Raw genomic sequence first — 27,907 nt, 5'->3', positions numbered from 1 at the left:
AACTCACACATACATTGTCAACATTGTATTGAGTATTGAACATATTTTTTAAGAATATAGCTTTCCCATCAGGTTTTCAAACAATTCTCTGTTGGATAATAAACCTGCCTCATTGGCATTAGCAGATTATATTCAAAGCCTCAACTATAGCTAAATGGGCAGCTGGAAGTCATTTGACAGCTACATTGAGCCCCAAGTCACCCAGCTATAATTATTTTACCCAATTAAGATGGAGAGAACATGAACAAACAAAGCCACATACTGTAGTGCCAGATCAACGGAGATCCATACAGACCTGTATTGAGTGTTGTTATGACAGTTTTGGTCTTTAATTATAGACAGCGAGACAATAGGTTCCCCCTGCCCACAAGTACACCTTCTAATCAGAGCTGCAGGCGCTAAACCCTCATCAGTTATTATTTCAGAACATATCTGAAAATACTCATAAACAAGATATTTTAATAATTGATAAGAAAGGAGACAGAGAAAAGAAGAGTATCTTCTGCAAATCTTACCTCAAAACATAATACACCCAATACGTACAAAGACAGAATGACCAATGCATGACTCACACTTTTGAAAGATTTAGTTTTTATCATCTTGGCTTCCTCTGCTGCCCTGTCAGTAATCAGCTATCACAGTAGGCCTCACATAGTAGAAATACTCGTGGCTTGCTCCTGAACAGGCTTCTCATGCACTACACACCTCAGCCTGCCATTCACCTTCCTGTTAGATGCAATGATGACCACGGGGCTCAGCGCTGCATAGAGTGAGGAGAAGAATATACGTAGGTCAGAGATCAGCGAGGAACTCATGGTCTTCCTCACAGTGAGAGTGTACACCCAAAGACCATTATCTACCCCATAAAGAATCACATATAAGGTCACAAGTGCTACCACGGCTTTAGCAGCTCGTTGCTCAGCCCCACCGCTTCCCCCACCCCCACTGCTGCTGCGGAGTCCCTTCACCTGCTGGCTGTGCTTGTAAAGGAAGACCAGGATGATCAGACTGGCTAGGGTCATGAGGGCCATGGGCACCACATCTCTGCCCACCTGGATTGCCCCATTTGCCTCTTTGGACAACTGTGATGGAAAGCTAACAGAGCAGAATTCTACATTGATGCCATTGTCTGTTAGGCTGGAGGCATTTTTGGTGCTGAAGGAGAAGAGTATGGCTGCCGAGCTCATGGAGGTGTTGAAGAGCCAGAGGAAGAGGAACACAAAGCCCAAATACTGGGCAACCAAGGTGCGGACGGAGGCCCAGCGTGATCCGGGAGGAGCAACACTCAGACACTGGTACCCACTCAGTACAAAGGTGAGCCAAATCGAGAGGGAACGCGATGTTCTGTAGACAAAGATCACAGCCTTGCAGCCTACGTCTCCAAAGATGTTGGCCAGGCGGAAGGATGCCAGCGTCTCCAGCAGACAGCGAACACCAACCACCAGGAGGTTGACGCAGGCCAGGTGCAGGACAATGACATCAGCTGGGTGGAGGCGATTCTCCTGGTACAGCAAGAGGAGGAATGCCAGGATGATGGAAGCGTTACCCGGGACTCCCACAACAGTGAGGGAAAGATAGAGCATCCCACGGACAAACTCCTCTGATGGCATTCCTGCAGGAATAGAAAAGAGTACAAGGCAACTTTATCATTGAAATAAACCATGTGTATTCAAAATGATATCAGGAAAGAATTGCCGCAAGTTCACACCCTGACCTGAGAACAGTTAAAGCTAGCAGAGTCTGAAGTGGACCTTGTCCTTGATCCCTCTCTTCTGAAGTAGTCAGTTTGTTTGTGCTCTTATAGTTGCAAACAGGTAAGAGTTGTTGGATCTGTTTTTCATGGTACATTGACTTCTCTTTGCTCAGCCTCCAATTACTTGAGATCAATTCAGATGACTGATTCTGTCCCCTCACTGGGTTTCAGACAGACAGGATAACACAGCGAAAGCTGAATGTGTTTGGATTCATTTGCAGAGATCCAACCAGTGGACAGGGAAAATGGTGTTTATGAGGGGATTATATCTATTAGCCACATGTTTATAGTCAAAAAAAGATTAAAACAATTTCTCAGTGTCACTGTTTCACTGTGGAGACTATTGAATACTTTCTTTCTAATTACTGATCCTATATTTAGATTTCCTTATGAGAACCTTCATATTACCTTTTGTATTTTTAATTTCTGCAATCAATTTTAAAAGCCTCTATTAAAAAAGACCTCTCTTGTGTTGGGTAGTCAAACACCAACACCACAGTGTCCTCCAGTGGAGAAAGTTGAAACAAAGTAAAAGCCAGAGGCCGAGACACTCAGTTTGCGTGATGGATCACCAACAATTTAATTTGTAGAGTCTGACATAGCATTCGATTTATGGTTGTGTAATTCATCCAAAGCAATGAGAGTTCTAAAAATGGAATTAAATCTAAACTGTGAGGATGTTGTAAGGGCAAATAAGTGTGGGTGGACTGCATGATTTAACTGCAACATGTCCCACAGCAGGTAATTGGTAATGAATATTAAGCCCATTTCTCACAAGTACATGATGAGACGTGTCTTCCACTGAAATTAAAAGAGAATATACTACAACATGACCATTATTGAGATTAGTTACATGGGCAATAACCTTTTATATTTTTATATATTTTGTATTCAATAACAAAGTTATATTTTGAACACGATATAAGAGGATGTCATGTATTGATTGAGTTGGTTAATTTATATATAATACAGTTGTGGAATGTAACTCGGCACATTTACCCACCGTGAAAATTTGAAGTACTTGATTTCAAATTTAACTCTATTGTCTTTGAAGGGAAAATTACGCAGCCCCAGACATGACATCCGAAAAAAGAATTGTGGCCACAAAATACTAATTTGTGGCCACAAAATGCTAATTTGTGGCCATTTGTGGGTAGTTATGCCATTCCTTCACACTAATCTGGACACGTTTTCTTATTTATAGTCATCACAGAGCCAGTACCTCAGAGGTCACCATCTATTATAAGTACAGTAGCAGTTACAGTGGGGTCCTATATTCTGACCGCTGCTACTTGTCAGATATGGTGACCTCTGTTGTACTGGCTCTTTGATGACTCCAAATAAGAAAACATGCGTCCAGATTAGTGTGAAGGGATGACATAACTACCCCAAACAATATTTTGAAGTTTAACTCCTTTATTAAGCAGTTACAGTGGGGTCACATGTTCTAACAATTTACCCAGTGTGCTGGTCCATTAAATATTTAGTTTTTTCTTTTCTTTACAGTAGAATATGATTATTGTTTTAAATGTAGGTCTTGTGTAAGGTTTTAGATAGTTATTACAAATGTAACTCGTGCATGCAGTCACAAAGAAATACATGATTAGAAACATTTCAGAGAAAATGCACCTTCAAATATTTTATTTACTTTCAGATAAACATATGTTACTATGCCTGAGGTGGTTAATATGGTCACCAGCAGTTTACTCTCTTCATAGGAAGCAATAACAAACCGTGAATAATCATACATCTTGCACGCGTGGATGTAATGTATTAATGTTTACGCCATTCCCAGCCTAAAATACAATTCAATCAAATCATCTCTGTCCATGACTGCACCTTTAGCTTGATCTGGGTAGCCTATGTGCCCCACACAGGTATAGCAGAACTGTCCGCATTATAGTTAGGCTATGTTGTTATCCCCAAAATACTATTTTGTGGCCACAAATTAGTATATTGTGGCCACAAATTAATTCAATTCAATTCAATTTTATTTATAGTATCAAATCATAACAAATAACAAATAAATTAGTATTTCGTGGCCACAAATTAGTATATTGTGGCCACAAATTAGTATTTCGTGGCCACAATATAGCATTTCAAGGCCACAAATTAGCATTTCGTGGCCACAATTTATTTTAATTTTTTCGGATGTCATGTCTGGGGCTCCGTAGAAAATTGTCTTTCAGCCAGGTGAAACACATATTGCACACAAACTTGAAAGTATATAAAAAAACAATATAAAAAAATCTATAAATTCTATGATATGAATAGAGAAAATGACAGAAAATTGCAGACAGGTACCTAAACTGATGAATGATCTCTGTAGATTTGATGTGATAGGTGACGGTATACTCAGAAGAATGAAAAAACATGGTTACAGTAAGATCAGTTTGTGTTTTCAACTGAGCATTATGTTAGAAGGATATTAGAAAGGCTAGAAAAGATATATTGAAATAATATCAAAGCTCGTGGGAGGTCAATTCTGCTCCCCATCTCTTAAATGCAAATAAAGAGTCTAAGGCCCATATCAGACAGGAGACTGCTAAGCCAAAAGCCTCTTAAACCACATTTTTGCTGTGGGACAGATTAACTGGCACAGTGAGGGGTTCACTGAATATTCCCTCTTCACCAACTGAAGCCTTGCCAGCATACTTAAAGGTGCAAAAGGTTAAAAAGTATACATATCTCTGAACTAACTGTTTAGTTGTTCTAAACTTAAATTAAAACTTAAACACTTGATTTAAGATAGTACAGCCCATAATGGTGCAAGAGAATGCATTTCTGAAGTCAATGTTTACAGTAATATTAAAAGTATGGAAATCTCATTTGAGTACAGCTCATATTGTGCAAATTATTTTATTATACATGCAAAACCATTAACTGATACTATTTTATCCATAAAGGCATCCCTTAATCAGGAATACAATATGATGTGTCACATATATTATTGCATGCACAGAAAAAACAAGACATTCTGCATGTAGTTGTTGACTGAACTGTATTAAACTATATAAAGGTAAACTTCACCTCTAATGATATTGTTGTAATGTAAAATTAAAACTGAATTAGTGCTATGGGGAAAAAACAGCTATAAACAAAGAAATAAAGTCTCATGTCAAGGGGATTAAAACCCAGATTGCAGCGTACTGTACATGATGCAATCCCCTGAGAAGGACATGCTTGAACTTGCCATTTTAATTAGCTCTCTGAACATGTAAACATGTAGAAAAAGACACAGGAAAATAACACATCTTATGATGCTATATTCCAAAGCCTTCTCCCAGGAGACAACAAGCTTCTCAAACAACGTTACAGCACACAGACCCAGTCTCAATTTTGCAACTGAGAAAACATAAATTGACCAGTGTAGGTTTCATCACTTTTGTCATGTACAGTTTATAGAGATAGTGCTGGAATACCTTGATACAAATTGCAAACTTCTGCTGTAGCATATGTCAGTGATGAGAGTTAAGAACATTAATTAATAATTAGCTGGTTGTCCCTATGCCCCCAATTAGTACAGACATGCATTGTTATATGGTTAATTGTCTTGCTCCTCTGTGTCTTTTAACACGCTCCCAGGACAGGAGGGAGGAAAGGAGCGCAAACTGAAGCATCAGCTGTGCATGTCAAAGCCTCTTGATAGCTCATTCAAGGCATCATCAGGCTGCTTTTGCATCAACAATAACCGCACACCATTGTCTCTGCGGGGGTTGTTTAAACTGTTTTTTTTTAACTCCACAGGGAAATAGCATTATAATATTTGACTGACGTGCAGTTTTTCTGTCTATAGAAGCTGAAAACTGACATGTGGAAGTTAAGAACAGGAAAATAACACTGAAGTTTAGAATTCACATTATTCACAGGGTTGTGCAAGTTATTGAAAATTTGAAATTAGTTACAGTTACTAGGTTTTACTGCATATAGAACTAATTATTTAATTAAATATCTCCTTCAATTCTCTTATTAATGCACACATAGCTATTTTATTTTAGTGTCACTGTGGCACAGTGTGGGACAAGACACATAAAACAATAATAAAGCAAAATAGATTTTTTTTTAATAGTCTATATTGACAATGTTTCACTTCCGGGATTGTTAGGTCGCCAGAAATTCCGCCAGATGTCCCTCATTTTGGCCGGATGTCCGTCACCTTCCGCTTTCTTTGTGTTGGCATTCTAAACTCCGGTGGATTTATGAGGACTACGGTTAACTGCTCCTCAGATCTCTGCAGGGTAAATCCAGACAGCTAGCTAGACTATCTGTCCAATCTGAGTTTTCTGTTGCACGACTAAAACAACTTTTGAACGTACACATGTTCCACCGAAACAAGTTCCTTCCCGAGGCTATTTTGCAGAGGCACCGTGGCTCTGCCCTGTGCTTAGCTTAGCACATGACGATTGTGATTGGTTTAAAGAAATGCCAATAAACCAGAGCACGTTTTTGTTTCTCCCATCCCAGAATGCTGTGTGGACTAGCCAGACCTTCCCCTGCAGCGCTGTGGAGAAAGGTCTGGAAAGGCAAGACTATGTTTTGATGGACCTATTTATTGTAGCCTTGACAGGAATTCAAATCAAGCAACACAAGTCTGTTTTTAATATCGAATGGCAGACATTTGACAGTCATTTTCAGTTGCCTGAATTGTCAGGCATTGTGTGCAGTGACAGTCAAATTGATTGATTTACAGTACGTGATTCATTGTGCCATCTCCGGTCAGGTTGACGTTTAGATCATGTACGCAAGGGTGCGTTTGCAGCCATCATGGCAGACAAACGCAGACGTTTGTCTGTAATGATGATCAAGACAAAAGTAACGAGTAGGAGAATTTAAATTTTAGTAATTGTATTATTTATTTTCATAATTATTTACATTTCTAGTTAGGCTACTGACAAAAGTAGTGGAATTAGAGTAACATGTTATTCCCAACACTGATTATTCGTATGGCCTGCCACCACACAAATTTTGGGGCTTTTATACTAGTCACCTTACTTCCTCATTTGTTCCTTGGTTTGCTCCCGCATTAATTACTATGACAATTAGGGGTCATCACCTAACAAGAAGCGTAAATACAGTATCGGTTGTTATAGCTGCTTGCACATTCAACATATAGGCCTACAGACGTTATTTTGGTGAGGACAGTCTATATATAGTATAACACGTGGAATAAATACAAATTACAGTGCATTACTTTTCGTAGCTATACGTACGAATGGTTCATGAGATCAGCATGTAGGTTTAAACAGGATGAGTGATTATAGAAAGCAAAATCTGTTCAAATCAACGTTCATAAGGGCACCTGACTATTGTTTAATTCAGAAGTGAAAAATTATGTGCCTCCTTAAGTTGTACTATATTCCCTTTGTGGTGCTTTGTCCTCTGAGATCGCCTGAGTCAGATTTTGTTGGTTGCTTTAATTTACCAAACTGGGGGCTGAACACTTCAATACTAGCCAATGATCTCAAGGGGCATTTAAGACTATAAATTGCAATTACACAGGCTATTGAACATTCAATGCACAATAGGCTATACTTTTCATCTCAACTTCAGGTGAGCACAATTTTTTTTACAGAAATACATCAAAGAGATTACATGATTATATTTTGGGTTTCTTTTAAAGACTCTGGTAACTTGGAGGATGTTTCTTGTGTGCAGTGTATTCACGTCAGATTTGATTCTCTGTCTGCTTCTCAAATAATTATCACTGCAGGCCTTGGTGTCATGGATCTGTGTGTGACTATCAAAGGGGTCTCCTTCCTCCTGCAAACAGGTGTGGGCATCTTGGGGAACACTGTGGTGCTGCTGGCATACGCCCACCTCATGTACACCGAGCCTAAGCTTCTTCCTGTCGACATGATCCTGTGCCACCTGGCCTTTGCCAACCTGATGCTGCTAATGACCCGCTGCGTCCCCCAGACTATGACTGTGTTTGGGATGAGGGACCTGCTAAATGATCCCGGCTGTAAGGTGGTGATCTACGCCTACCGCATCGCCCGGGCTTTGTCAGTCTGCATCACCTGCATGCTCAGTGTGTTTCAGGCGGTAACAATCGCCCCCGCTGGACCCCGTGTGTCCAAGTTGAAGCCTGCACTTCCCTCCCTGGTCCTCCCTACCTTTGCAGGACTGTGGCTCCTCAACATGGCCATATGCATCGCGGCCCCTTTCTTCTCTATGGCTCCACGTAATGGCACCGTCCCTGCCTTTACCCTCAACCTGGGCTTCTGTCATGTGGACTTCAGAGACAACCTGTCCTATGTAATTAATGGGGTGGCTGTCTCTGGGAGGGATTTTGCCTTTGTCGCTCTGATGGTGGGCTCAAGTGGTTACATCCTGCTGCTTCTCCACCGCCACAGCCGAAAGGTGAGAGGGATCCGTCGCTCTCAGGGCGGTGGGGCAGAGACCAGGGCGGCCAAAACAGTGATCACCTTGGTGGTTCTGTACGTGGTCTTCTTCGGGATTGACAACATCATCTGGATCTACATGCTGACGGTGGCGAAGGTGTCACCAGTGGTGGCTGATATGAGGGTGTTCTTCTCCTCCAGCTACGCCTCTCTCAGTCCCTACTTTATAATTTCCTCCAACAAGAAGATCAAGGCGAAGATTGTGTGTGCAGCTGAGCAAGACCAACCGTCAATGGACAATCAGGAGTCGAGAGACAAATGACCCTCTTTCCCTATCTTGACAGGCTGCTGACTAACAAGACAGCAGAGTTGTAGTCTCAGACCTTATCATTTTCAACACTGCTGCACGGATGACTGGACAATGGACTCTTTAGAAAGTAGTACAAACAGTAGTGACCTTGCAATGGTGTTACAGGGTTTTCTCTTACATGTATGTATCCTATAGGCCTACTTTCATCAAAATCATAAATATACAGGTGTCTGTACCTGCCATGTGGTTTGTGGTCATTTTGTATACCAGCAAAAACACATAATTATCATCCTTGGCATTAGAGCTAAAACAATTAGTTAATTAGTCAATCAGAAATAAATCTGCATCAATTTTTAAAACTGATTCATTGTTTAAGTAATTTTACAAGCAAATGTGCCAACAGTCATGGGATTTGGAAATTATCCACCAGAATTAAATTCTTGGCATTGTGGAAATAGTTCTAAATTTGGAAAAAGACCATTTTACAGACTGTTTTTTCTGGTGGCTAATAAAACCTTTTATAGGGTGGTTGCAGTATTTCTAAAATCGTGGTCCTGAATTTGAAGATGTCACTTTGGGCTTAAGGAAATGTTATAGACCAAATGATTAATTGAGAAGGTAATTGTCAGAATAATTAATAATTCAATGATATTGATATATAATATCATCATGTCTAATTTACTTTCCCTGTGTCATTCTTGCTGCACTCTGATTGGCTGAACCTTAGGAATAATTTAAAGAATATGGGTTTGTATTGTCCGTGGAAATGCTTCTCAGGCAGTACCTTCTCTTTGCTAGTGTGCGACGACCTTCATCAGTCAAATGTTTATGTTAAAATATAAGGCACAATCTGTTAATTTGATGTTCATGACGATCTTAGCGTTTATTGTCTCAATCTTACCCACGGAAAAGGATTCTGGATGCAGCCTTAGCGAGCGCGAGCTCAGCCTGAGAGACAATGCATTGGGAATACCAAAATCCACACGAGCACAACAAAGCAACAAACACAAACCCCGGAAAAGGGAAGCGGAAGAGCCAAATGTTAAACAGAACTGAAGTTAGTGAAGTTCAGGGTACCTGAAATAAACGTATCAGTAACTAGACACAGGCGTGTGAAGAAACAGTTTAGAAATGCAACATTTACAAGTCGTTTATCGCGTCGAAAAGTGTCAGTTGAGGTAAAGGCGTGTTACGTTAGCTAATAACGTTAACGTTAGCTAGCTCAGTTTAACAACAAGAGGTTGCAGCGCTCCTGAAACCGATGGAAAGAAAGTATTTAACGACCAGTTTGTTATGATTATTAAGGCTGTCCTCCAGTTTGTGTCTAATCAACCCGTACTGTTTCATTATAGGTAAGTTACTTTAGCTTCTTGCTAACAGGCAGCTACTGTTAGCTAACGTTTACTTACAACGATTTAGTGGAACGTAAACAGATGCTTGCATTGTAACTAAACTAACGTTACATCTAGCTACACAATGCGCGTAAAGCTAACTTTGTATTTGTTTTCCTCTGTTAACCATTGCTTTTCTTTGTGTTGCTTTAATGCAGTGTTAGAACAAGTTCTCATGTATTTTATATAAGTACGTTAAAAGCACCTACGTTAGCAACACCACAGTGCAAACATACTCTACAAAAGTCATGCATCCAAAACCTTACTTAAGTAAAAGTATATTTGTATTTGCATTTAAATTGCCCTAGTACCAAAAGTATAACTATCCAAAATGCAGAATGGCCCAATCCAGAATAATATATACATTTCAGAATAATACATATAATATCACTGGATTAGTAAATCATTAACGTGTAAGTTGAGCATCACTCATGTTTTAGCTAGTATATGTATATCATCCATAATAATGCATTATACTTTATTTGTTGATTATATTTTGTATTAATAATCTCCATCTAAAGTAACTAGTAAATGTTGTCAAATACATATAGCGAAGTAAAGTAAAGTAAAGTACAGTGCCTGAGTAAATGTACTTAGTTACATTCCACCACTGCTTTTATGTCAGGTTTAATGTGTTTGTGCCGCTTTTTTGTTTAGTGAACAAATCTGGATTTCTGCCAAGTCCTCTCTGTCTCCTGCACTCTGTGAAATGGCCTGACTGTGAATTCACTGGTTCCAGCATCAGATGACAATGGCCAGAATAGCCTGGTATCAAGAGAAGGTAAGACAAATGTTGTTTTGTTAAAGACCTGTTTAAAAGCTTACATTCATTTTATTTATTTAAATGTATCCAACAAACCAAATGCAATGTGCATTCTTCTTAGAAAACAATTTGTTTTAGAAATGTCTCACAATATATTGTCTCTGGAAGTGTATTGTTCAACTTCTGTTTTGTTAAAGAAGGAAAAGAAAATCGCAGTACTCAATAATATCAAATCGCAATACTTCTAGAATCTCAATAAATGAAAATCGCAATACAAATCAAATCGGCACCTATGTATTGGGAAACAATCAGATCGGGACAAAAGCATATTGTCCCAGCCCTAGTTATAAGTGTATGTGTGTGAAATTTTGGGAGATTTATGTAGAAAATTTATTCAAAAAGATGTGTGCAACTATTTGATGCATTTATTTTTATTTTTTTATGAAGAATTTGATTTGAGATGGCAAGTTTCATATTAATAAATCTGAGAAAACCCAGCACACACCAGTTGATTTATTGTACTAGTTTATTTGACAGGACCACTGCTCATAGATATACAAAAACACCTGTTTTTCCTGTGTACCTTTTTACTGGTTGTCCATCCATCCATCCATCCATCTTCGTCCGCTTATCCGGTGTCGGGTCGCGGGGGGAGCAGCTCCAGCAGGGGACCCCAAACTTCCCTTTCCCGAGCAACATTAACCAGCTCCGACTGGGGGATCCCGAGGCGTTCCCAGGCCAGGTTGGAGATATAATCCCTCCACCTAGTCCTGGGTCTTCCCGAGGCCTCCTCCCAGCTGGACGTGCCTGGAACACCTCCCCAGGGGGCGCCCAGGGGCATCCTTACCAGATGCCCGAACCACCTCAACTGGCTCCTTTTCGACGCAAAGGAGCAGCGGCTCCACTCCGAGCTCCCTCACGGATGACTGAGCTTCTCACCCTATCTCTAAGGGAGACGCCAGCCACCCTCCTGAGGAAACCCATTTCAGCCGCTTGTACCCTGGATCTCGTTCTTTCGGTCATGACCCAGCCTTCATGACCATAGGTGAGGGTAGGAACGAAAACTGACCGGTAGATCGAGAGCTTTGCCTTCTGGCTAAGCTCTCTTTTTCGTCCACAACGGTGCGATAGATTGAATGCAATACCGCACCCGCTGCGCCCGATTCTCCGACCAATCTCCCGCTCCATTGTCCCTCACTCGCGAACACAACCCCAAGATACTTGAACTCCTTCACTTGGGGTAAGGACTCATTCCCTACCTGGAGAAGGCATTCCATCGGTTTCCTGCTGAGAACCATGGCCTCAGATTTAGAGGTGCTGATCCTCATCCCAACCGCTTCACACTCGGTTGCGAACCGATCCAGTGAGTGCTGAAGGTCGCAGGCCGATGATGCCATCAGGACCACATCATCTGCAAAGAGCAGCGATGAGATCCCCAGCCCACCAAACTGCAACCCCTCCCCACCCCGACTACGCCTCGATATCCTGTCCATAAATACTACAAACAGGATTGGTGACAAAGCGCAGCCCTGGCGGAGGCCAACCCTCACCTGAAAAGAGTCCGACTTACTACCGAGAACCCGGACACAGCTCTCGCTTTGGTTGTACAGAGATTGGATGGCCCTGAGATGACCCCCTCACCCCATACTCCCGCAGCACCTCCCACAGTATCTCCCGGGGGACCCGGTCATACGCCTTCTCCAAATCCACAAAACACATGTAGACCGGTTGGGCATACTCCCAGGCTCCCTCCAGGATCCTTGCGAGAGTGAAGAGCTGGTCCGTTGTTCCACGACCAGGACGGAATCCGCATTGTTCCTCCTCAACCCGAGGTTCGACTATTGGCGAACCCTCCTTTCCAGCACCTTGGAGTAGACTTTACCAGGGAGGCTGAGAAGTGTGATACCCCTATAATTGGCACACACCCTCTGGTCCCCCTTTTTAAAAAGGGGAACCACCACCCCAGTCTGCCACTCCTTTGGCACCGTCCCAGACTTCCACGCAAAGATGAAAAGGCGTGTCAACCAGGACAGCCCCTCCACACCCAGAGCCTTGAGCATTTCTGGACGGATCTCATCAATCCCGGGCTTTGCCACTGTGTAGTTGTTTGACTACATCAGTGACTTCCGCCTGGGAAATCGACGACAATCCCCCATTATCCTCCAGCTCTGCCTCTAACATAGAGGGCGATTAGTCGGATTCAGGAGTTCTGCAAAGTGCTCCTTCCACCGCCCTATTACCTCCTCAGTTGAGGTCAACAGTGTCCCATCCTTACTGTACACAGCTTGGATGGTTCCCCCTTCCCCCCCTCCTGAGGTGGCGAACAGTTTTCCAGAAGCACTTTGGTGCCGACCGAAAGTCCTTCTCCATGTCTTCTCCAAACTTCTCCCACACCCGCTGCTTTGCCTCTTTCACGGCAGAGGCTGCAGCCCTTCGGGCCCTTCGGTACCCTGCACTGCCTCCGAGTCCTCCGGGATAACATATCCCGGAAAGACTCCTTCTTCAGTCGGACGGCTTCCCTGACCACCGTTGTCCACCACGGTGTTCGTGGGTTACCGCCCCTTGAGGCACCTAAGACCCTAAGACCACAGCTCCTCGCTGCAGCTTCAGCAATGGAAACTTTGAACATTGTCCACTCGGGTTCAATGCCCCCAGCCTCCACAGGGATGCCGAAAAGCTCCGCCCGGAGGTGTGAGTTGAAAGTCTGTTGGACAGGGGCCTCCTCCAGACGTTCCCAATTTACCCGCACTACACGTTTGGGCTTACCAGGTCTGTCCAGAGTCTTCCCCCCACCCTCTGACCCAACTCACCACCAGATGGTGATCGGTTGACAGCTCTGCCCCTCTCTTCACCCGAGTGTGTCCAAAACATACGGCCTCAGATCAGATGAAACGATTATGAAATCGATCATTGACCTTCGGCCTAGGGTGCTCTGGTACCAGGTACACTTATGAGCATCCCTATGTTCGAACATGGTGTTCGTTATAGACAATCCATGACTAGCACAGAAGTCCAACAACAAACAACCACTCTGGTTTAGATCAGGGAGGCCGTTCCTCCCAATCACGCCCAGGTGTCTCCATCATTCATTGCCCGTGTGCGTTGAAGTCCCCCCAGCAGAACAATGGAGTCCCCCACTGGAGCCCCATGCAGGACTCCAGTCAAGGTCTCCAAGAAGGCCGAATACTCCGAACTCCTGTTTGGTGCATATGCACAAACAACAGTCAGAGTTTTCCCCCCACAACCCGCAGGCGAGGGAGGCGACCCTCTCGTCCACTGGGGTAAACTCCAACACAGCGGCGCTCAGCCGGGGACTTGTGAGTATCCCCACACCCGCCCGGCGCCTCACACCCTGGGCAACTCCGGAGAAGAAAAGAGTCCAACCCCTATCCAGGAGTATGGTTCCAGAACCAAGACTGTGCGAGAGGTAAGCCCCACCAGATCTAACCGGTAGCGCTCCACCTCCCGCACCAGTTCCGGCTCCTTCCCCCCACAGAGAGGTGACGTTCCACGTCCCCAGAGCCAGCGTCTGCTGCCCGGGTCTGGTCCGTCGAGGCCCCTGACCTTCACTGCCACCCATGTGGCATCGCACCCGACCCCAACGGTTCCTCCCACAGGTGGTGGGCCCATGGGATGGAGAGGGAGTTGCCACGTAGCTTGTTCGGGCTGTGCCCGGCCGGGCTCCGTGGCAAACCCGGCCACCAGGCGCTCGCCGACGAGCCCACCGTCTGGGCCTGGCTCCAGACGGGGGCCCCGGGCTTCCTCCGGGCAGGGTCACTCCATCTCTGCTTAGCTTTTTCATTGGGGTTTTTGAACCATTCTTTGTCTGGCCCCTCACCTGAGACCACTTTGCCTTGGGAGACCCTACCAGGAGCACAAAGCTCCAGACAACACAGCCCTCAGGTTCACAGAGACACACAAACCTCTCCACCACGATAAGGTGATGGTTCACGGAGAGGTTTTACTGGTTGTGTACAAACCAAAAAAAGTTGGAAAAACAGGTGTGCCCTGTTCAACAGGTTATGTTGAAACCTGTAGGGGGATATTTACTGCGGCTGCCAGGGGAACAACATTGTACACCAATGTCATTTTTCAACTCATGTTACAGTATGAGCTCTGCTGCATTTCACAAAAAGAAATACTCCCACTTTTTCATTTTTAAATAGATCCCGTTTAAATTCCCAGTGTATTTTCATGGCAGTTTTTACAGCTCTGCCTCTCTTTTTCCTCAGTCTCTACAGAAACCGATATAAAAGCATTCTGTTTTCCCTTTGATTGAAATATGTTTCCATAAGCGTCAGCCCAAACATGAAATTTTAAACAGTTTTAAACTTTCCTTCCATTTTTACTGGGCAAAACCTTGGCGCTGTAAATATGGACAAACTCGATTTTAGTAAATAACCCTCTGGTGCTTAATTTTTATGAAAATGATGTTATGTTATTATGTAATGTATGAAGTTCTGTTGTTGCTACAGATCGGGGCCTATGATCAACAAGTCTGGGAAAAATCTCTGGAGCAGACAGATCTAAATGTGAGACACCTACAAATCCTTGCAGAGAAGGGAAATATTTGTGTATTTATCTTGTGCATTACCACTAAATTGAAAATAACACTTGCCATTCATCTAGGGTTTGGACAGCAAACCAAGGAAGACGGGTCACATCAAAGCAGACCTCATCGATGTCGACTTAGTAAGAGGTGAGGGTCAATAAAGAGTAGTTCTCCGTCTGTTGTTAAGTTTGTCTGATCACAGATACATTTACAACATCTGCTTACACACAGCTACACACCAACAAATCCATTTTCTGCCTCCTGTCAGTTAATACCACCCCAACCTATGGAATTGCTGCCTGTGTATATGTTCTGTTTCTCTAACTTCTGTTAAATTACCTGTTTTCTTTTGTCTTGCTTCAGCCTCTATAATTATAGTAAAATAACAAAAAGGCAACAAAACAAACTTTGTATAGTCGAGAGATAGTCTTATCCAAACTGTCAGCCCAAATCATTTTTTTGGCATATTCAGATTGTATCCAGATTAATTTTAGAAAGTCTGGATGGGAAAATCGTATCCAAACTACATTTAGAGGTGTTATTTTTTTTTTTTATGTGATTCCAGTTGGATTTGTACAGATGCGTCTCAGTCCAGAGGCTTGCACTTGCAAATAATGGTGCGGACAGTTTGTCTTAAAGATCTGATTTGAGAAACAATTCAAAATTACCTGCAGTGTGAACATAGCCATTGTCATAGCTATAGTGGTTTCAATGCAGCTCTGTAAGAGATTTTCTCATTCCTACCCTTAGGATCAACTTTCAGCAAAGCCAAACCAGACAGTCCCTGGACAGCTCTGGCTCGAAAGGGTCTGGTCAGAGTGCTGCTGTTCCCGTTCTTCTTCCCGTGGTGGATCCAGGTGACCTCCAAGTCCATCTCCTCATGTCTCCTCGTGCTGTACTTCATGCAAGGTTAGCTCACTATTTCTCATCTAATTTTATTCATACTGGAGCTGTAAGTTTCTCAGAAAACTGAATTTGAAAATGAATTTATACATTTACCTAACAACATGAATTAGGGTACAAGTAACAGACTACATACTGCAAACTGACTCATTCTGTGTTATCTTGACACTTCATATTCACAAAAGAGTTCAGTCCTGCTCATACTTTTACTAAAGATATTGTTAAAAGTCACTTGGAGAAGAGATTTGGAAGAATAGTAATCCCTTCATGAGCCTCTTTTATGAAACCATTAACAATCATTCATGTGCTGTAAGATTCACAGAGAAGACTATGGAGCCAAGCTGTAATAAATTAACAAACATGATATGCACATCGAGTAATGGTTTTAAAACTAACTTACAAAGTAGAGAGAGAATCTACACACTTTATACTCCTGTATACATGTATTGCATCAGTGACATTTTGAGCGTGTTGTTCAGTCTTTTTGGATTTTGTCTTTTGACTTTGCTAAGCCATCGATGCACAATGACACTTGGTCAATTAAGGAAATAAATACAGTATCTGGTTTTTGATATGTGCTTGATTCCGTATCTCCATTTGTCACAGTTTACATTCAGTTATGTGCAACAATAAAAGTGTTACCCATCACATCCGAGCAACACAGAAATGCCTCATTAGTAAGAAAAAATCTGTTCTAATGGCTCCCCTAAGAGACCGTTTTGTTTGCTGTTGCCAAATGTTTTGCTCCCCTCAGTGGCAGCAGTGGTGCTGTACTTGGAGGTCCCTGGGGCGTGTGCCAGCGAGGTGTTTGGGCCAATGTGTCTGATGCTGCTGCTGGGTACCGTACACTGCCAGATTGTGTCGACTGAGTCCAGCCGGTGGCCCTCGGGCAGTCCAGCTGTCAGCCGCACCACCAGCCCTACTCGCAGACGGAGGTGGTTTTCTCATTGTTAGGCACTGCACACTCATTTAAATTTACAAACACACTCTCACCTCTTGGCACATGCATAAGCTACCACATTACATACACAACCCTGAACATGAACTTCAAATTAGCAGTATTTCTTTCTCTCAAACAACTGATTTGACAAAGATCTTAAATCAACCCAAAGTTATTTTATTCAGTAAAGCCTCTCTGATACTTTTAAAATTCTCTCACTCACTCCTGTGGTTTTAGCTCATTTTGTAATGCCTGCTGTATCTACACGCCCTCGTATTTTACTGTTATTTTTATTTTGTCTCCTTCAGGCCCAGGAAGGGCAGAGGACTGAAAAAAACAGAAGAAAAGAACGGCAGCAGGGACACAGAGCAGCAGGGGCAGTTTGAAGAAAGCCAGCGATTGTACAGGAAAGAAGAAAGGAGGGTACAGTCACTCATCTCATCAGTCTCAGTACTGCTGTATCAAGCAAAGAAGAAACTAACTTATGACCGCAGTAAAAAGTAATGGTCAGAATAAATAAATAAAAACGGTCAATAAATCCAGGTAGGCTGTATTGGAAAGAAGCTAGAATTAAACTCTAGGTCCACTGTCGAAATGTAAGCATAATTTGACTCCACTCTGCAGGTTTGAGCAAAGTGTATCTAAGTCTAGCTTTACTGGCCAAGTGTGTAATGTGGGTCACTTTATATCACACAATGGTAGTAAAGTCTTTAGCATTTGTCAAATTCCTGCATGTTTTGGAACACATTTTTAAATGTATTTTCTATCCGGATATCCCCTCAAAGACCACAAGAAAGTCATTTGGGGCATCGGATGAGCTTTCCAGTGAGGAAGAGGAGGGGTTACAACCAGTGGAAGTAATTCTTCCAATATCTCATCAAGAGAGACACCCTGCTACAACATGGCCGACATCTACACCAGTGTCTTCTGTTAGGAAGAGAACTCTAAAGTCGAACTCCAAACTCACATTGAGACCTCAGGTAAACCTCATAGTTACACTGTGTGTTAACCCCCATTCTCACCTGGTATGTTCATCCATCCTGAGTGACTAAATCACAAGTGACCAGCTCTAAGTACACGTAGGTACACCTGGCAGTAAAATGTGTCTCCAAATGTACCTTGAGTGACCACTTGTGATCGGATCTCACTTCCCGTCTTGTGTGTGTTGTTGTTGTTACTCTCACATATATCCTACATCAGAAATGTGCGATGACTAATGAAAAAGCACTGCTTACAGTTGCTTCTAACTGAATCTCTGTGGTTTGAAGTTTAGTTTCTATATCTGCTTTATTTTACCGTTTCATGTTGGCTTATAGGAACGCAGTCATGATGTTCCGTGCATTGTAGACACGCAGACACTTTTCTGGAACCACTTGCAAGTCCGCAGAAGCGTATTTCCAAGTTTCCACCGCATTCACCGTCAGGGTTGTCAGCTGTGTGTCTGCCTGGCACACTGTGTGTGTAGGGCAGCCGGCAGAGAGCCGTCCTTAATTACTTTGTTACTTTTGTTTTAATATAGTTTTTTACTGTTTAACTAATAGCCCTGATCAGTCAAAAGTCTTATTGTCAGTTAAAGGTGCTGTAGGTATGATTGCGAAGATCCAGGACTTAGCCAAAAAATTTGAACATCAACAACTTCTCAGTCCTTCCCCGCTTTCTGCTAAAGCCCAAAATGGTCTCCTAAGCCCCTCCCCCCACAAGGAAGAATGAATGCGTGTGCATGAGCAGTGATTTCCACACAGTTAGACCCCCCCTCCCCTGAACCTGATTGGTGCATCTGAACAGGGAGCTGTGGATTTTTGCAAATCGCACTACAGGTGGTGCCAGAGGGGTCGGATTATTATTATTATTTTTTATTATTACCTGCTTCATGTAGTTCTACTCGAACATAGGGTCAGTTTCAGCAAATGTGAAAGAAAGTTAGTTTTATAAGTCTTACCTACTGCACCTTTAACAGTTAATTTGTTATTCATTAACATCCCTAGTCCAATTCAGCATGATTTGAAACAACTCTTTGATTTACTGAAAACAGGAAGGCAGTGGGGCTTCCATCAAGGTGAAGCCACAAGCTGTGGAGCGCCTCAGGCCGAGTGTAGGCTCTCATCCCGCCTCCGACACTGATGACACACTGTGGGAGGAGCTTCTCCAAGGGCCTGACTCCGCTTCCACAGGGAGCAGTGACAGCGACTCGAACGGGAGGTACAACGCTGGCATTTCGCTCGCACAAACCACCGCTCTGAGCAACGATGATGAGAGCATACAGGAGGGAATCACCGGAGTAAGATCAACCAAAATCTTGAATACTCTTCTTTGACTGGTTTTGTCGTACTGTGTCGTCAACATTAGTAGTTGTACAGGTATATTTCATTAATGGATGTCAAACACTCCGAAGGGATGCAACGTTATGATGTTTGTAATTTTAAATGTTATATTCAATCCATAAAATTTGTCAAAATCCTATGGTGGACTTTTTGTAGACTTGTTTGCCACATGTCCATAACCATCTACTATAATCTAAATTTAGCGTAAACCCAATTGCAGAACTCCACACTGCACTACTTTACACATTGGAAACCACCAACAAACTATATGTTATTTATTGTGTTTGATTTCAGAGCCAGCTGTCTTGGCTGCAGGCATGTCACCCATCCAAGGACCGTGTCAGTGCCATAATATGGGAGCAGGGCGAGTGTAAGAAAGCAGACATGTCAGTATTGGAGATCAGTGGGATCATCCTCACACGGGTACACTTTATCCTCTTTATGTTGTTATTAATTTTGTGGGTAAAGATTGCTCAAAGTTAACCCTAAAAACTAAAATAGCATGTTCAGCATAATGCAGGTATTTGAATCTAAACAACTGGACTTAAAGCTCCAGTAGGTAACTTTTATAAAAATATGTTTTTTTGCTGAAACTATAACCGATATTCTGACAGTTGTAGATGAGACAGATAATCTGTGGGGAAAAAAAACAAGTTCCTCTGCCTCTTCCTAGTGTTCCTAATGGTATTTGCAAGATTACGAAGGAAAACCAATCAGCGCAGAGGAGTCTTTAACCTCAAAGTAGTGTTAATAACTGTTTGTGAACTACAGTCAATCTAGGCAGCGCTAATGAAATATGAATCAAGATTCTTTTTCTGCATTGCCTGTTACTTGCCTCAAATGTTTTCAGAAACATACTGTATTTTAGTATACTGTTTAGCTGTAAAATGAAAAAGCCCACCGGCTGATAGAGAGCATATATCTGAAAAGATTTGTGTGAGAAATGGACAGTGCAGTAACAGAATCTTGATTAATATTTGATCAGCGCTGCCTAGTTTGGCAGTTCACACAGTTCACGAGTTCTCATTCAGTACGTTTACATGCACACCAATATTCCACTATTATTCCGAATAGGACAATATTCAGAATTTTCATTCTTTGGACATGTGTAAAGGGATTTCGGAATATGCGTCTCAATCAGGGTTTTCACCGCAGGCTTATGGTCAGCTCTGTGTGTTGCTATGGTTTCTGTACACAAACTAACCAGCCAACAGTTTGCAAGGCTGGAGACCCGATAAGAAGAAGAAACACCGCTAATTTTAAACATTATTAAAGACTTGGACTTGGTTTTTGGATATGCACAAACATCGCTACGCCGACCTTTTCAAGAAGCTGGTTGAAGGAATACACTGTTTGCTCGGTCCAAAAAGTCTGCCACTGCTGGTAAACAGCTTAGTCGGAATATCATCTTTTTCGGAATAAGAAAAAACTGAATATTATGCGCATATAAATGTAGTCAGAGACACTGTGTTAGAGACTCCTCGGCTCTGATTGGTTGTTTTACTTATGGCATTAGGAGCACCAAGAGGAGGGAGAGGAACATGAGTTTCTCACATATTATCTGTCTCATATAGTCAGGGTAGTGACAGTTGGAGCAAACATGACAAGTTATTTTTATGAAAGTTATCAACTAAAACTGGTCCAGTATTTACACATACTATCTTCCAGTTTGTCAAGTCAACTTTATTGTCAATTCTGCAATATGTGCCAGACATACTGAGCAATAGAAAATACTTTCTCTCCGACCCACGGTGCAATGAGGACACGTACAACAAGTATAATATAAACGATAAGTAATATATACAAATAAAAAAGCTAAGTAATATATACAATACAATAATAAATTATATCCGTCACATCTGTAGCAGGAAATATGTTAATAATGTGATTATAAGTCTTGTTATTAAGTTGGCAGATAAAAATTAGAGTTAACATTTTATATGATCACCAAGATGCCAAAACGTGATATTCTCACTTTGGTGACCATTTAGCTGTCAGATATTATCACATGTAGACATACACAGGCTGTTTTCATTCAACACAAATATTTTGTTGCTGTAGCTTTTATTAGCATAAAAAAGTTGCAGCGTAACAAGATGCCTCCTGTCGATCCCTCTCTTGTGTTTCCTGTTCCCAGGTGAAGTTGGTGGAGCAGGGTATGGGTTACCTTGTGCTTGGTGGACTGATGACCGCCACCCTGGCGCTGCTTCCCTTTTTCTTCCACTTGACTCAGCATCTGGACATGTCGAGGCTTTGCTCCCTGTCCCTAAAAGAGCTGGGAGAAATGGCGTTTTGGCAGCATGATGGCCAGGCCTACGCCTTTTACTTCATCACAACGGTGCAAAGAGTCTGCCTCATAGGACTGTTCTTCTTCATGATGTGTGTGGCGGAGAGAACGTACAAACAGGTGAGCGCTGACTTTGTATCGTTTGAATCTTTCTCTTGCTCTTTATTTCCAATTATGTCGTTCCACTATGGAATGTGTACAAAGTAATAACAACAATAATCTGTGAGTTTTTACTTTCCTAACATTGTACTGATGTAAATTAAAACCACTCCCATTTTAACCCATTAAACCTGATTGATGCGTGGCCGGATTGGCAAAGTGGGTAGAGCAGGCGCACGTATAAGGAGTGGTTTATGCCATGACGCAAAGGTCCAGGGTTCAAGTCCCCCTTTCTCACCTAGCTGTCCTATCAGTTAAAGGTGGAAAAGTACAAAAAATAATCTTTTAAAATAAAAAACCCTGATTGATGCATTCCTTCATCATAGAGCCATAACTTGGTAAAATCTTAATACATAGACATGATACGTACTAGGTGTGTCACGATTCTGATTCTAAATCGAAAATCGATCAAAATGAGCTTTAATAATAAGTTTAATTGAAAAATTGAATCTAATCGTAACCCTAAAATCGAAAGTCAAATCAAATCGTGGATTGGGAGAATTGTTACACCCCTAATATGTATTGTTTGATTCAGTTTGATTTACATCTCAAATAAGGGTCCCTTATAATATATAACTTCAGTTATTGACTCATAATCACTCAAGGTGTAGCCTCTCACTAATTAACAATATTATACCTCCATATTATACTTCCTACTTGCATTCCCCAAAACATTAGAGTAACTGTTCCAAACCTTTACATTATTTCCCAAAGTAAAAGTAAGAAACAGGAGAGACAAAATCCATTAATATTGGCTTTTTTTCGGTTCACAATATTACTATGTTTTTTTTAAAAACATTACTAAGGCTGAGAATGTCCAATCAACATGGCTTTTATATCGCAAGACCGCTGATACTCTACCCATTTATTTATTTTTAAGATAATTTTTGGGCATTTTAGGCCTTTATTATATAGGACAGCTGAAGATGTGAAAGGGGAGAGAGAGGGAATGACATGCAGTAAAGGGCCGCAGGTCGGAGTTGAACCTACGGCCATTGTGACGAAGACTAAGCCTTTGTACACGGGGCACACGCTCTACCAGATGAGCTATCCAGGTGCCCCAAACTCTACCCACTTATGTACAGAAATTTAAAAAAAACAGACAAACTGGCAACAAAACTCAAACAACTTATCCTGAAAACAACAATATACAGTATGGCATGCCTGGCTAGACATGTAGTAAACTGAGGTAAAACCCCATCTAGTAGTATTACTGCTGATTTTTTTTTTTTTTTAGATGCAATGTACTTAAATGAATCCACATAGTGCACAACTCATCCAAACTCATCATTCTGTTTATTCATCTCATGTTAGCTGGTCTTCCCTCTAGTGGCAGTTAAGAAACCCTAAAAAAGAATCACACATTTGACTCTTTGCAAGACTGCTAAAATCCGTACGTTCATGTTTCCCCAACAGAGACTGTTGTTTGCTAAGTACTTCAGCCACCTCACCTCAGCTCGCAAGGCCAAGAAATCTGAGATCCCTCATTTCAGGTTGAAGAAAGTCCAGAACATAAAGATGTGGTTGTCACTACGCTCTTTTCTCAGGGTTTGTATTCTCCTGCTTTAACACCCATCCTGTTCTTTTATTACTGTACGTGGTTTCACCACTGCAGGGGTTGCCATGGACTACTTGCCTTTGTTTGTAACGGTGTGTCACTGACTTGCTCTCTCATTGCAGAGACGAGGGCCGCAGCGCTCTGTTGACGTCATCGTCTCCACTATCTTCCTTTTGGCGCTTTCCATTTCGTTCATCATTTGTGCCCAGGTCAGTCATTTACCCGCTGGAACAGATCAGATCTGACATTGTTTATATAGTGATTTTTGCATAGAGACAAAATAACAGGGAGACCGCCACAAGACATGCAACCATCTAATCATATTACCTGAAATGAAGATAGAACCTTTTTTATAAGCTCTGCTTGATACAGAGACATCCTTATTTTCACAACAACAAAGTGCTGGGGGCTACCAACGTGAATACTGTTCTTTTTGTTTCTTTTCTGTTTTTCTTCCTCAGCTTCTGCACAACCACAAGACATTCCTAGAGTCCCTGACAAACTGGGAGCTGATGGTGTGGGCCTCCTCCCTCGTCCTCTTTCTGTTACGGCTGGCCACGCTGGGCTCGGAGACTAACTGCAAATACAGTAACTCCTCAGTGCTGCTTACTGAGCAGGTAAGAACCCGTGTCTGCAAAACACATGGCGTCGCAGGTTATTTCTCAGTGGGTTCACCACTATGGACAACACCATTGGCTAATGCATCATTTAATGTAGGTTTGAATAAATAACTTTTACTTTATTGTACAATTTACAGAATGTAAAACTGTTCTTGGTTGCAGATCAATTTGTATCTCAAAATGGAGAAAAAGCCCAACAAGAAAGAAGAACTCAATATAGTAAACAATGTTTTAAAACTGGCTACAAAACTGATGAAGGTAAGCAACATCCAGCTCCTTCTGTTAGACAGCTGTTGAATAAGAAATTGTTGTTTTCTTTACAATACAGTGCCTTTATCTAACTTATTGTAGATATTTTTTGCTTTGGAATACAGTATCTCAACAATGGAACTGAAACCTTTCACTCCTAATTGTTTCTAAATAATTTGTACAATAATTTGTTGTAAAATATTGTAAATACTTGAATTTGAAGTATGTTAACCCCTTCAAACTATGAAAACGCCTGTATTATAAGAGTTTTCAACATCATTTTTTGCCCCAGATCCTAAACCAAGTCTTTTAATAATGATTCATTGACACTGTGTCTCAAACCATTATTTATACTTGACTGCATACACACAGCATTTAACAAGCACATTTAAGTCAACAAATGTACCCGGACTTAGGTAGGAGTCATTTGACACCTGAATAGTTTTCAATAAAGAATGTAACAGTCTGAATCAGAACTTTCCTTCAATGTTTATGCCAATGTTTTATTTTTAAGAAACAAAAACAAAAAAAATAATTTAGATCTTACAAATATGAAAAACTGCCCACAGGTTAGAACACAAGGGCATTTAAATTACAATTGAGTAATGCCCCAGCTGTTTCCATGTAGATAGCAGCTGTTACTACCACTGATAGCTGATCAGTCAGTTAGATTTGTTCCTCAATGGGTGTCCCCACGGTTTAGGGGTTAAGACGCCGACCATGAACTGCAATGTTCCTGGTTTGGATCCAAACTTTGTTACGTTTCTCATTTCCAGTCATCCCTCTACTGGCACCATCTTATGTTGTGAAAAATGATTATAATTATGTTTACCTCAGGACATCCCTCATAACATCTATAATAAATTCTGGCGTTGACCCATGTTGATAAGTTCAAATGACACGGTTTTCCCTCTTACCTCCCCCAGGAGCTGGATATTCCATTCCGACTGCTAGGTCTGACCGTGAACCCTCTGATCTACAACCTCACCAGAGTGGTCATCCTGTCCGCTGTGTCTGCTGTGGTCAGCGACCTGCTCGGCTTCAACATCAGAGTGAGAATCTTTCTCCTGAATTTTTATAGAGACAGAACAAAATACATTAAAGAGGCACTCAACTCAATTTTACACACATCAAGTTTATTTGCCACCTGAAGCAGAGTGAAAACAGGTTGTATTATGCCTTCTGTGGCTCAATAGGGAGCTATCTAAGGTTTGACTTTTTCGTGGAGACAACAAGCATAGGTATTTACGAGTCAGTTGCATTGTGGGAAATATAGGATCCAGTGATTTTCATGCTTGACCAGGGACTAAAACTTGTCATCTTGGCTTCAGCTGCTGAAGTATGGACAGTTTTTTAACGATCTATCTTCCTTTTATGAACATCTCAACCACCTATAACAACCAGGGGTTGATGCATAGATTGTCTAAATGAAGCCAAAACATCTCAATCACCCTCTGGTGGCTGGCTGCAGTATATGTTATAAATCCGCCCCTTCCATGTTAGTGGATGGGACATGGGCCAGACACGTCAAATACATTTTGCTTAAGATTGTTTCTATCATTTAAAGTAGTTCTTATCACGCTGATGTTTGTTCAAGTGTTATTTTTCTTATAAGTTTGGGTTTTATTAGTTGTTTGCTGCTACAAAAACAGGGTGAAACATCATGACTGACCGCTCTGATTGACTCGCGATTAGTCATGCAGGTGTATGAATTTGACCAAGGCTTTGTAACTGATTGTGGATAGCACATGGTAAAGACACTCGGTAACAATTCACAAATGGGCACCCAGTCACAGTTAATCGGCAGTCACAACTTCGTACATATCCACTCAAGTAATTTAGCATGTTGGGGGGAAAACACCACGCAACATCAGTTTAGTTAATTAAGTCCAGTCGTGGCCGGTTGGCTCAGTTGGTGGAACGGGCGCACATGTGCGGGGGTTTATTCCTCGACGCAGAAGGTCCAGGGTTCAAGTCCGACCTGTGACGGTTTTCCTGCATGTCTTCCCCCCTCTCTCTCCCTCCCCTTTCATATCTCAGCTTTCCTATCCAATAAAAGCAGAAATGCCCAAAAATTAAAAATTAAATTAAATTAAAGCTGCAAGCAGCGATGACGGGCCCTCGCTTCTTGCCCCGGGGGGTACTGGCAAATGCAACATCACATGTGGACCACACATTCTAAGTTTCATGTAAATCGGAATAACTTTTGCCAAGATACAACCGTTCATGTTTCGAAACCCACCTACAGGAAGTTGTTCCTCCATAACTTGCCCATCGTGTTAGCTATCCAAATTCTTTTAGTCACGAGGGTCCACCGAGTCTAAGGCACCGTTGGGGCCTTGCACTTTCATGCTCGGGCCCTAAAAATAAAGTCCAGTCTATGATCCCAACTTGGCCTTTAGATGCAATTTTCCATTTATAGTTGCATATTACATGTGTTGGTGTTGTAAGCAGCCTACTAGGATATCTTAGAAACCCTCTTGCTACAGTCATGCCATCTGGTAGATAAACTAATCTAAGTATGGATATTGAGACTTGAAAAAATTCAAGATGTGACTGATCAAGAAGATTATCTAAATAAGTGCTTTCAGAGTTAAAGCGATAGTTCAGCATTTTCATTCATTTGCTTTCTTGCAGAAAGATTCAATGATAATAACAGAATCCTGGCTTCTACCTCCGTATTTATAGCATAGACATGAGACTGGTGTCGATCAAAACTCTCTGCGAGAAAATTATTAAGCATACTTCACTAAATGTTGAACTGTTCCTCTAATGAGAGATAAGCTGTCGATGCTACATTCTTACTTGTTATACTGCGTTTGTGTTTGTCTGTGTTTTTCTCTAATGAAAGTTTTATCTCTTCTGCTTAATTTCCAGCTGTGGAAAATCAAGCCTTAATGTGAAAACGGCAAACCACTAACAGTCGGACACTGGAGACCAGAAACTCCACGTGTCTGCTGCATACAGCGTCTCGTCTACAAAAAGAGTGCAAACCTACTGACTGTATCATTGTCTGTGCCTGAAACTTCTGTCTCTTGATATTCATCAGTCATTCACAGGCCTGAGATGCTCTGACAATCGCTTACACACCGTTACTGGCGACTCAGCTGGTGTCCATCCGCCACGCCACTAACCCAGTGCCTAACCTTTGACCCTTGAATGTTTCTCAGTATGTGGTTAAAAATAGTGGTGAATTTGAGGTCTGAGATCATTTCAGGCTTGTGTGGCATCCGGATTTCCAAATGTGTCTTGGACAGATGTGTGGACACAAAGTGAAATGTAAATGCTGATGATAATGCAGATAGTTTGTTTAGTCTTATTTGCTGATGTGCCTCATCATCAGTAGTAGGCTACAACTAACTGTAAGACAAGCTATGTGCTTTCTAAAGCCGGTAAATCAAAATTGGGCTGCCAGCTTAATTAAATGAATTTTCATAGGACTCAAACTTTTTCGATCTTTTGCACTATTTAATAACGAAAACACATTGTGATTGTAAGTGGGCTTTATTTATTTTGGGGTTCTATTTTAGCGCTTAAACTTGTAATGGTACCTGTAAATCATGACTCTCTGACCACTATATGTCTTTTGTGTTGAGGACCATTGTTGATGAAAATAACTATGCAACGTTTGTATAGTTATGCTTTAAGAAAATGTTTGATAGAGGTGAATAAATGTGTGTCATCCGTGGATAAGTTTTGTAATACTTCTCTTTAATGCTGGCTTGCACCGCATCCTCTGCAGAGCCCTTACTGTGTTTTG

At 41.7% G+C, this 27,907-nt stretch overlaps 3 protein-coding genes across 4 annotated transcripts; 2 read left to right on the top strand and 1 right to left on the bottom strand.

Annotated features, from left to right (window-relative positions):
- Positions 1–647: 647 nt before the first annotated feature.
- On the bottom strand, positions 648–9,375 carry ora2 (olfactory receptor class A related 2). 2 transcript variants are annotated; one of them, XM_028576440.1, is made up of 2 exons: positions 9,306–9,375; positions 648–1,612 (listed from the first exon to the last, which is right to left on the bottom strand). In XM_028576440.1, exon 2 carries the CDS (start codon positions 1,608–1,610, stop codon positions 648–650), a length of 963 nt encoding a protein of 320 aa, XP_028432241.1. In that variant the 5' UTR covers positions 1,611–1,612; positions 9,306–9,375. The 2 variants fall into 2 exon arrangements, with proteins under 2 accessions (XP_028432241.1, XP_028432242.1); XM_028576441.1 differs by lacking the exon at positions 9,306–9,375 and adding an exon at positions 9,189–9,305.
- ora1 (olfactory receptor class A related 1) lies at positions 7,475–8,416 on the top strand. The gene has a single exon (XM_028575026.1). It carries the CDS (start codon positions 7,475–7,477, stop codon positions 8,414–8,416), a length of 942 nt encoding a protein of 313 aa, XP_028430827.1.
- Positions 9,303–27,835, top strand: phtf1 (putative homeodomain transcription factor 1). Its single transcript, XM_028576439.1, has 17 exons — positions 9,303–9,756; positions 10,453–10,576; positions 15,034–15,090; positions 15,188–15,257; positions 15,861–16,019; positions 16,768–16,948; positions 17,262–17,376; positions 17,739–17,933; positions 18,986–19,231; positions 19,569–19,697; positions 21,412–21,681; positions 23,137–23,268; positions 23,401–23,487; positions 23,740–23,895; positions 24,061–24,156; positions 25,074–25,199; positions 27,025–27,835. The coding sequence occupies exons 2-17, from the start codon at positions 10,541–10,543 to the stop codon at positions 27,043–27,045; spliced, it is 2,076 nt and encodes a 691-aa protein (XP_028432240.1). The 5' UTR covers positions 9,303–9,756; positions 10,453–10,540; the 3' UTR covers positions 27,046–27,835.
- Positions 27,836–27,907: the final 72 nt, after the last annotated feature.

This window comes from Perca flavescens, chromosome 4 (genome assembly GCF_004354835.1).
Source record: "Perca flavescens isolate YP-PL-M2 chromosome 4, PFLA_1.0, whole genome shotgun sequence".
NCBI lineage: Eukaryota > Metazoa > Chordata > Actinopteri > Perciformes > Percidae > Perca > Perca flavescens.
The sequence above is the reverse complement of the archived record's forward strand: the minus strand, read 5'-3'. Positions and strand labels throughout refer to the sequence as shown.